This window comes from Ranitomeya variabilis, chromosome 8 (assembly GCF_051348905.1).
Source record: "Ranitomeya variabilis isolate aRanVar5 chromosome 8, aRanVar5.hap1, whole genome shotgun sequence".
In the NCBI taxonomy this organism is placed as follows: Eukaryota; Metazoa; Chordata; class Amphibia; order Anura; family Dendrobatidae; genus Ranitomeya; species Ranitomeya variabilis.
In genome coordinates, this window is record NC_135239.1 from 23,491,264 (window position 1) to 23,502,010 (window position 10,747).

Sequence of the window (10,747 nt, forward strand, 5' to 3'; positions counted from 1 at the left end):
AGCCTATCCATCACTAGAGAGCGGTCACATTACTGAGAATGCAGCCTATCCATCACTAGAGTGCGGTGACATCACTGAGAATGCAGCCTATCCATCACCAGAGAGCGGTGACATCACTGAGAATGTAGCCTATCCATCACTAGAGTGCGGTGACATCACTGAGAATGCAGCCTATCCATCACCAGAGAGCACTGACATCACTGAGAATGCAGCCTATTCATCACTAGAGAGCGGTGACATCACTGAGAATGCAGCCTATCCATCACTAGAGTGCGGTGACATCACTGAGAATGCAGCCTATCCATCACTAGAGAGCGGTGACATCACTGAGAATGCAGCCTATCCATCACTAGAGAGCGGTGACATCACTGAGAATGCAGCCTATCCATCACTAGAGTGCGGGGACATCACTGAGAATGCAGCCTATCCATCACCAGAGAGCACTGACATCACTGAGAATGCAGCCTATTCATCACTAGAGAGCGGTGACATCACTGAGAATACAGCCTATCCATCACTAGAGAGCCGTGACATCACTGAGAATACAGCCTATCCATTCACTAGAGAGCAGTGACATCACTGAGAATGGAGCCTATCCATCACTAGAGAGCCGTGACATCACTGAGAATGCAGCCTATCCATCACTAGAGAGCAGTGACATCACTGAGAATGCAGCCTATCCATCACTAGAGAGCAGTGACATCACTGAGAATGCAGCCTATCCATCACTAGAGAGCCGTGACATCACTGAGAATGCAGCCTATCCATTCACTAGAGAGCGATGACATCACTGAGAATGCAGCCTATCCATCACTAGAGAGCGGTGACATCACTGAAATGCAGCCTATCCATTCACTAGAGAGCAGTGACATCACTGAGAATGCAGCCTATCCGTTCTCTAGAGAGCAGTGACATCACTGAGAATGCAGCCTATTCATTTACTAGAGAGAAGTGACATCACTGAGAATACAGCCTATCCGTTCTCTAGAGAGCAGTGACATCACTGAGAATGCAGCCTATCCGTTCTCTAGAGAGCGGTGACATCAAAGAGAATGCAGCCTATCCATCACTAGAGAGCGGTGACATCACTGAGAATGCAGCCTATCCATCACTAGAGAGCGGTGACATCACTGAGAATGCAGCCTATCCATTCTCTAGAGAGCAGTGACATCACTGAGAATGCAGCCTATCCATTCACTAGAGAGAAGTGACATCACTGAGAATACAGCCTATCCGTTCTCTAGAGAGCAGTGACATCACTGAGAATGCAGCCTATCCGTTCTCTAGAGAGCGGTGACATTGTCAAGGTGAAAACGTATTTTCTTATATACCTTTTATACTTTTATAAATCTTTATACTCTTTTTGTACTGCTATACTTTTATACTGTGAAACAATAAGTTTTTCCTATCTGCTAGCTAATGCAAATGTAATTGTATCTAAAGATGGCTGCCAGTGTTCATTGTTTATTTCAGTTTAGAATGTGAAGAGTTAAGTTTATTTCTCTTGAAAAAGATAACTCTGGAATGTGAAGAAAGTAACCATCCAAGATGTCCTGACGAATGAGAGAGAGAGACTGAGCACTAGATGTATGCTGCTTAAACTCCGCCTAATGCATTCCTTTTTCCTAAACAATAGTACTGTGTATTCAATAAAAAAATAAATAAATAAAGTAGTTGCTGCTCGGCTCTGGACACAGGTGAACGCAAGAGCGTCAGCAAAGATTGAATCAGCTACGTGTCTGAATCATTTCTTTTTCCGGTACCAGAAGTTCTGCGCTCACATTACAATTTGGAATGACTGGTGAATGAGGATTAATTGTCGTTATTACGGCCCCGACAATTTTGGAGCCCAACGGGGGGCGTGGCCAGCGATCCGAGACTCTCTGGACCCATGCCTGGATGTCTGTGGATGATACCCGTAGTGGCTGACCTCGAGGACTGATCACCCTCACACGGTAAGTGGCGATCATATACACTGTATGTGTCACACTTGCTAGTGTCTCAGCCGTTATTGGTTTGTCTGTGGTCTCTTTTTGGGTCTGGAGAGTGACCGGTCGAGTGGTGAGATCGAATGTGATCCTGTGCCACGCTCTGAACCAGCAACTAAGAGGTGTCGCATTCTGTGCGATCTCTGTACACCACACCTTCTCCATCGGTCATTGTACTCCATTCAACCATCCTACCCGTGACTATTGTCTAGTAGTGAAGTGGACTGAAAAATTGAGCCAGTTGTAGATTGTGGGGCGGCTTAGAGAAAGGGATAGGAGACGCAGCCTCTGTGATATTGTACTAACCGGTAATTAAGATGTCCCAAGTCAGGGACCACCAGAATTTTGAGTACAAATAGGTAATTAAGACGCCCCGTATGGAACCACCAGAATAGGTAATTAAGACGTCCCGAAACGGGACCACCAGAAACAGGTAATTAAGACGCTCCATACGGGACCACCAGAATTTTTGTGGAGGGGTCTCATTAGGAGGCTGCCTCCCAACGGTTGGAATATCGTGGCAGGATAGTCTGTAATCACTGTGTTCAGGTTAGGGATAGGAAACATTGAGCGTGAGGCTCTTTTCCTAGTACGTCGAACGTGAGGCTCCGTACTATATATATATAGAACACAGTGTTGAAGATCGCTGCCAGTGATTTTACTGCAGAAAATCACAGTATTCTGTGAGTCATGTTGCGTCTCTTAAAGCAGAAGAAATCCGTGCTCCACAAGTTAGATGAGGATGCCGTGGAAGTCAGGACAATAGTTGAGTCACGGGAGGGCAAGAAAGCAGTCAAAAATGTTGAGAGATTGTATAAGCATGTAGGATTGCCCTCGTCAGGGAGACTACAGCCGGCTATGTGGAATAATCTCATAGAGAACAAACGAGGCATGTTGAAAGATAAAGGATTGTTAGAACAAGCACAAGCTCATCTGCGAGTAGCGCGAGGCTTGAAGAATGAAGGATGGAAAGAAGTTGATGGGGAGGGTGGATCAGACAATGCGGAGCCCGTGTTTGGTTATAAAATGCCTTTGAACTGTGATCTTACAGATTGTAAAATGGCCGCCGTGCCACTGGTGATGAAAATACAGTGCCAACCACCACCCTATAATGGCGATGGGCCAAACTCTCCAGAAGCGTGGGTGTGTCCTGCTTGTGGCGTGCAGAATCCAAACTGGGTGGAAATCTGCCGTGTGTGTGGGGCGGGTCGTCCTCAGGGGTCCGCCCAGATCATGGGAGGAAGTGGGGCATGCCACACTTCCTCCAGCGGCCATCTTGGTGCACCCGGAACTTCCCCCGGAAGTGGGGCATGCCACGCTTCCACCGGCAGCCATCTTGGTGCACCTGGAATTCCTCCCCAGCCACTATGTCCGCTGGTAACACTTTCCGGCGAGTACTATCAGGGACCACCACTTCCTGAGAAACCCCCAGCACCGACTGATGCTGCCTCCACCTCCAATGTTCCCGTACCCACTTCAGTCTCGGGGTCTAGTCTCCCAGTGCAACCCACTGTGATATTTGTAAACACGCCAGGTCAGGGTCCCTTTACCCTCGAAGCTCTGACCGGCAGTGCAGCTTTTCAGTCCGCAATGCGTATGAGACGCCAAGTTATCGGAGATGATGAAGAATCAGAAGACCTGGACAACCAGGCCGCTACAATTCCCCCTGCCCTGCCAATGCTATTAGGTCCATTCGAATCCCCCCGGCCTGGAAGGAGCCCACTACCTACCCCTCTCAACAAATCCTCTAAGCTGCCCCATGACCCCGAAATCTGGTTCCCCTGTCATTCACGTTATTACATCACACCTCAGGGCTCCCAGGTTCTCTTCTCAGTGGGCTATGGAGACATACTTACCCACCAGGTGGGAGCCATAGTGAACCCAGCTAATTCTGCCCTGTCACATAGAGGTGGTTTGGCCCAACAGATAGCTAAAAAGGGGGGCCCATCCATAGCCCAAGAGTGTCAGGCCTACCTTGTCAATTATGGCCCCTTGCATCCAGGAGATGCTATGACTACCCAGGGAGGGAATTTGCCCTGTGATATAGTGCTACACACTGCAGGCCCTATATACGACAACAGGACACCTGAACACTGCCGTACAATGTTGCAGACTGCCCTGCAGACAGTGGTCATCCTTGCAGGACGGCTAGGGAGAGATACACTTCCTCGTAGAACTTTGGCTGTACCATTGATATCTTCAGGACTCTTTGGATACCCACTGGGCCCCTGTATGAAGGAACATGTTGAAGTCATCAAGAATTGCCTCCAATCAACCCCAAATCTAGACTTACAAGAAGTCAGAATCGTCTGTTACCACGAGTCTGGATTAGAGGGCATCATGCCCTTGGTAGCTGAATACATGGTGCCACTGATGCATACGGGTATAAAGCCTCTGGATGGGATAACACCCACAGCACCCCCAACTGCCCCGGAGGGCGAGGTAGTGACACATGATGAAGAAGAAGAAGAACTGAAGCTGAAGTACAAACCCTTCACTCCGGTACAGATTGATGCTATTGTCAGCAAGTTATGTGACCCAGACAAATTTCCCATGCAGTATGTGAGGAGACTGGAGCAGATTAGGAGCATCTATGGGGCTACATGGTCGGATCTATCAGGTATTACATCTATCAGAGCCTCCGAATATTTCCTCCCCACCATCATGAAGGAACTGGATTCCACTAAAGCAGGACCTCTCAACAAGTTCAAGTCTGGAAAGGAGTTTATTGCTCAACTCACAAAGTGGGCCCAGGATCGTCTCTGTGACGAAGCAGGATCAATACAGGATATACGACAAGAATCTGGAGAAGCTGTGGAGAAATATGCTGCCAGACTAACTATGCAATTTGAGGATTTGGGTTATTCAACTCATGTGAAGACGCAGGCAGCCTTGTTGGTCCGTGCTTTTATTGATGGTCTGGAAGATCCACTGAAGGATAAGGTCATGAAGCTTCGTCCCGAATTACCTGATGGTCCCCTAAAACAGGCCCTTACTGTTGTGAAGAGTTATCAGAAATTGCTTCAAAGGGAAGAGAAAGAAGCAGAGAAGGAAGCGCAGAAGGACAAAGGAAAGAAGAAACCAGCCATGTATATGGCAGAGGTTTCAGAAGTACCTGTTATGGTGTACCAGGCTCAGGATCGGTATGGACCACCATCTTTAAGGCCGAGGGGACCCCAAGGCCGAAACTACAGGGATAGACCATTTCATGATGACCAAGGGAGACCTCTGTGTTGGGAGTGTGGCAACCCTGCCCACATGAGAAGAGATTGCCCCCACAAGGAGCACCCTCGGAGACTCCCTCCTCCACACTCATGAAGTTCAGGCCAACCGGTGCCCACTTTTCCCGCCACCTGTACTTCTTCATCTTGCGGTACAGTGACCCTGGAAGTGGACAGCCAACCTCTCAAGTTCTTAGTGGACACTGGGGCGGCCACCTCTGTTATCTCTTCATCTCAGCTGCCTCCTACGATTTCCCTGTCTTCAGATTTCCTCACGTGTATTGGAGTTGAAGGCCAACAAACCTCATCACCACTCACTGTTCCTGTCTCAGCTGGCCCTTTCTCTGGTGTCTTTGCCAAATTTCTGGTGTCTGAAACCTGCCCTGTCAACCTTCTAGGAGCTGATCTCCTTCAAAGACTTCATGCTACCATCACCTTCGGTGATCAAGGGATGGAACTGCAGTTACAGGACCCTGCCTCACAACAAGGCGCTGAAGATCGTTGTGTCCTTAAAGCTTTCCCTCTGATGATGATGACTCTGCAAACGACACCTTCCCCGGATTTGCCCAATGTACCTACCGGTCTGTGGTCAACTGGACCTGAAGATGTGGGTCTGCTCAAAGTGCCTCCAGTAAAAGTACACCTCAAACCTGGGCATCCGTACCCCAGACTACCTCAGTATCCACTTAAGGCTGCCCAAGAGCAGAGCCTTGGAGTTCAGATTACCTCCCTCCTGCGTTCTGGAGTGCTAATCAGATGTGTTTCACCCTGCAACACGCCCCTGTTTCCGGTAAAGAAAAAGACAGCTCCTGGAGAACCTCCGAGATACAGACTCGTACAGGACCTCAGAGCAGTCAATTCAGCCACCATCTTGGAAACTCCTGTGGTACCCAACCCCAACACCTTGCTTTCCCAAGTGCCTACTTCAGCAACACTCTTCACCGTCATTGACCTGGCTAATGCTTTCTTCAGTGTCCCGCTTCATGAAGACTCACAGTTCTTATTTGCCTTCACGTTTCAAGGATCTCAGCTGACCTGGACCAGGACACCTCAAGGTGCCCAAAACTCCCCTAACCAGTTCACACATGCTATGAAGATGACCCTGGATCCGTGGGTGTTACAGAATCTTCATGTCACGCTTCTCCAGTATGTTGATGACCTACTCCTCTGTGGAACTGAAGAGAATCTGTTTGCTGCTTCTGAGTCCTTACTCCTCTTCCTCCACTCTGCCAACTGCAAAGTCTCAAAGGCCAAGGTCCAGTGGTGCAAAGAGAAAGTTGTCTTCCTCGGACACTGCATCTCTCAAGGTTCGAGACACCTCACCGAGGACAGAAAACATGCCATCGAGGACATCCCTTATCCGAAGACGTACTCTGCTATGCAGTCTTTCCTAGGACTCATTACCTACTGCAGACAGTGGATTCCAGATGCTTCAAGACTCATGCAACCCTTGTATGACTGTCTTAAAACTGGAGGACCAGATTGGGAACATGCTGAAAATCCGTATATCTATGCTCAGCAAAAGGACTGTTTTGAGACTCTCAAGGAAGCTGTTGTCAGTGCCCCTGCTCTGGGTCTCCCTGACTACACTCAGCCGTTCCACCTCTTTGTTTCAGAGTCTGAAGGATATGCCTCTGGTGTGCTAGCACAGAAACATGTTGATCGTTTCCGTCCTCTGGCCTACTACTCAGCCAGACTAGACCCTGTTGCCAGAACTGCTCCATCCTGTCTCAAGGCTGTACATGCGGCCCATGTTCTCCTGGACAAGTCTGCTGACATAGCCCTTGGTCATGACTTGGTCATTCAAGCTGGACATGATCTCTCTGCCGTCCTTCAACAAACATCTCCTAAGCATCTGACGAGCCAAAGACATCTCAGGCTTCAGTGCTCTCTACTTCTGCCTTCCAACATCACTTTCCAGAAATGTACTACGATCAACCCAGCCACTTTGCTTCCACATTCTAGGGGGGAGTTACCTGAATGGTATAAGGACTTACCAGACTGGAGATCACCTGGTGACCCACATGACTGTGTAAAAGCACTGGAGCAAGAAATTTCTGCACCACAGAATGTGGTAACTCAGGAACTCCTCAACCCTGATTTGCAACTATGGACTGATGGATCCCGATTTGCAGACTCTTATGGCAAGTTCCACACTGGATATGCTGTCACCACTGACACAGAAGTCCTTTTGGCTGAAGCTCTACCACCTCACCTGTCAGCACAGGAAGCCGAACTTGTGGCCCTACAACAAGCATGTTATCTAGCAGAAGGGAAAACGGCCAATGTCTACACTGACTCAAGATACGGCTATGGAATCTGTCACGATTTCGGATTCCTATGGAAATCCCGAGGGTTCATTACGGCTACAGGAACCCCTGTTAAACATGCACTAAGGATTAAAGCCCTGATGAAGGCACTAGAGCTCCCCGCACAGATTGCGGTGATCAAGGTCAAAGCTCATGGGAAAGTCAACTCGAAGGAAACTAGAGGAAACCATTTAGCAGATCAAGCTGCCAAAGCTGCTGCCATAAAGAATGTCTCAGCAAAGTGGGAAGAAGAAGAAACAGCACCAGAAAAACCCTGTTGGGAAGACACTGCTACACCCGTGATGCCTGTGCTTACCAGAGCACAAACAAAGGAACAAGCAACCAAAGAAGCTACCCAAGCCGAAGAAGAACGAGACTTTGAGAAGTCTGAAGCCCGAAGAAAGAAGAAGAAGAAGTTGATAGAAGACATGGAAATGGAATACCCTGCTACCGGATCTGGCTGGAAGCCAGCTCGACCACCTGAAGAAAGATTGTGGGAAGAACAAAAGTTGACCTCTAGAGAAGAAAAGAAACAGTGGGAAGCTGCAGGAGCCATTCATGGGAATCGTAGTTCTGCTGGACAATACGAATTTCCTAGACTCTATAAGGTGGATGGGAGACCCTGTCTACCCAAAAGAATGTATCCAGCCGTTGCAGCATGGGCTCATGGATCAACTCATCGAGGAAAGAACCAAGCACTAGCCTGTATTAAGAAGCTCTACTGGGCCCCAGGAATCTCTACCACTGTCACAGCTTACTCAAGAGCCTGCCCAGTCTGTGCCATCTGTAACCCAACAGCCACCGCCAAGGTTCCACTTCAGCATCTTGCCAAACCAGATTACCCTTGGCAGAGAATCCAGGTTGATCATATTCAAATGCCCAAGTCAGGAAAGTATGAGTACGTCCTAGTGGCTGTGGATATGTTCTCAGGATGGCCTGAAGCCTACCCAGTGACCAATATGACTGCCAAAACTACAGCTAAGAAGCTCATCACTGAAATTTCGTGCAGATTTGGAATACCCGAAGTTGTTGAATCAGATCAAGGCCCAGCCTTCACTGCCAATGTCTACGAGGAATTGTGGCACATGTTAGGGACAGATTTGGGTCTGCACACCCCTTATCACCCCTCCAGTTCAGCCAAAGTTGAGAGAATGAACTCCACAATTAAGACACAGTTGCTTAAAATGAGCCAGGACCACCCACTCCCATGGCCAGATTTGCTCCCTGTGGTCTTATACCATATCAGACACACCCCACAGGGAAAACACGGCTTGACCCCCTTTGAGATTCTTTTCGGTGCTCCACCTAAAATAGGAGATATTAGGCCTCAAGAGTTGTCTGAGACAAATGATAAAGTTGTACAATTTGTGATTGCATTGTCTAAGGAACTGTCTAACACCCATTCTACAGTTTCTGCTTCTCTTCCAGAATCCACAGGTGACGTGGTCCATGACTTTGTGCCTGGAGACTTGGTGTATGTGAAAAAGTTTGTGCGCAGAGATTGTCTCCAGCCAAGATTTGAAGGACCCCACACGGTGATCCTGGTCACCCCCACTGCAGTAAAACTTGAAGGAAAGAGCACCTGGATTCACGCTTCACACTGTAAAAGAGACCGAACCAGTGTTTAGTCACAGTAGTGACTGAAGGGAAATGTTGCTGTTTTTAACCTTGGGACTGGGGGCCATCCTCGCCCCTACCTTTTCGGCCTCTGTTGTAAATAAGAATTCTGGCCCCACTATTCTCTGGGTAAATCTGACAGCCCCGGTGAATATCTGGCGATTTGATTTCTGTGATGTAGTCAAGTGCCTTGACACTGAACGGATAGTAGAGGGAACTATCCAGTTTTATCTGTGTGTTACCAGACAATACAATGATAATTGTCACTATTGGACAGATGCTGCCTGGAGTACAGGGAAAGATTGGGGATATAAACCTAGCGAAGCCATGTTCCCTAAGGATAGAACGGGTAGGACTCTCCGTGAGAGAATGCATCTTACAGCCCTTCTGCAACCACTTAGGGGCTGTAAATGGGGTAGAAGTTGTCACCCCCTCCTCTTGAATCTTGAAAACGCCCAATCTGCTGATCTGCAGACGTTTGTATTAGGAAGGAATTACAATTATGTATTTAGTGCTGGACCCCATTCGTATTTAGGCCATATACAGCTCCAGGATATTAGCTTCAGACCAACCAAGGCCCCTGTTACCAGTAAACCTAAAACAGGCCCAGGTGAGCGTTTGCAAAAAGTAGTTAATGAAGTGATCCCCATTCCAGGTCTCAGGTGGCAAGAGGTTTTCTCCATAGAAACACAAACAGCCCCAAGGAAAAACCTATGGTTAGAGTGGGTAAGATACAATGTAAAAGTCCAGAACATCTCTGTAGGATGTATTGCTTGTGCTGCTGCGAATACGCACCTCTACACACATGCATTGCTTTTTCCTGATGACAACACTACTGTCTGTGTTATGAATCTGTTGAAAGGTTTGAAGCCCACTGATTGCCCAGATTATGTCCCACTGATTCATGAGAAACCTAAACTAAAGGTCCCAGGAGAAGTAACCGTATTAGCTGACAATTACACCTGCTATAATTCCCACGACACCACAGGTACACCAGTAGGGATCTTCGAGACAAGTTTCTGCGGGGAGAACAGTTCTTTAGATACTGACCTGCTAATCAAACATACACATTATATGTACGACATTTATTGGTTATGTGGGGATGGTAAGCTTCGTCCTAGGTTACCTAATGCCTGGATAGGCCAATGCACCCTTGTTAAACTAGCCATGCAGTTCAAGATTCTACCTTGGGATCCAAAGATACCTGATGAACCTACCAGAAAGAGGAGAAGTCTCGATCAGCTCCACATGAGTTATGAAGAAGATCCACTAGTATATATTGATGCCATTGGAGTGCCAAGGGGGGTGCCTGACCAGTTTAAAGCCCAGAACCAGATTTATGCCGGCTTCGCTTCTATAATCCCACAGGTGCAGATTAATAAAAATGTTGAATGGATCAATTACATATATTACAGTGAACAAAGGTTTGTCAATTTTAGCCAAGATGCCTTCCAGGGTATAGTTGAAGAATTGGGCCCTAACACTAGAATGACTCTTCAAAACCGACTAGCCCTTGATATGATTTTAGCTGAGAAAGGAGGAGTTTGTGGGATGGTGGGAGAAGAATGTTGTACCTATATCCCTCAGAACACTGGAGTGAATGGAAAAACCA

The 10,747-nt window shown here is 47.8% G+C and overlaps 2 protein-coding genes across 2 annotated transcripts; both read left to right on the plus strand.

Annotated features, from left to right (window-relative positions):
* The first annotated feature begins 2,088 nt into the window (after positions 1 to 2,088).
* On the plus strand, positions 2,089 to 5,306 carry LOC143788242 (uncharacterized). Its single transcript, XM_077277758.1, has 2 exons — positions 2,089 to 2,296; positions 2,348 to 5,306. Exon 2 carries the CDS (start codon positions 2,679 to 2,681, stop codon positions 5,304 to 5,306), a length of 2,628 nt encoding a protein of 875 aa, XP_077133873.1. The 5' UTR covers positions 2,089 to 2,296; positions 2,348 to 2,678.
* On the plus strand, positions 5,054 to 9,165 carry LOC143788880 (protein NYNRIN-like). Its single transcript, XM_077278801.1, has one exon. The coding sequence runs from the start codon at positions 5,661 to 5,663 to the stop codon at positions 9,144 to 9,146; it is 3,486 nt and encodes a 1,161-aa protein (XP_077134916.1). The 5' UTR covers positions 5,054 to 5,660; the 3' UTR covers positions 9,147 to 9,165.
* The last annotated feature ends 1,582 nt before the right edge of the window (positions 9,166 to 10,747 follow it).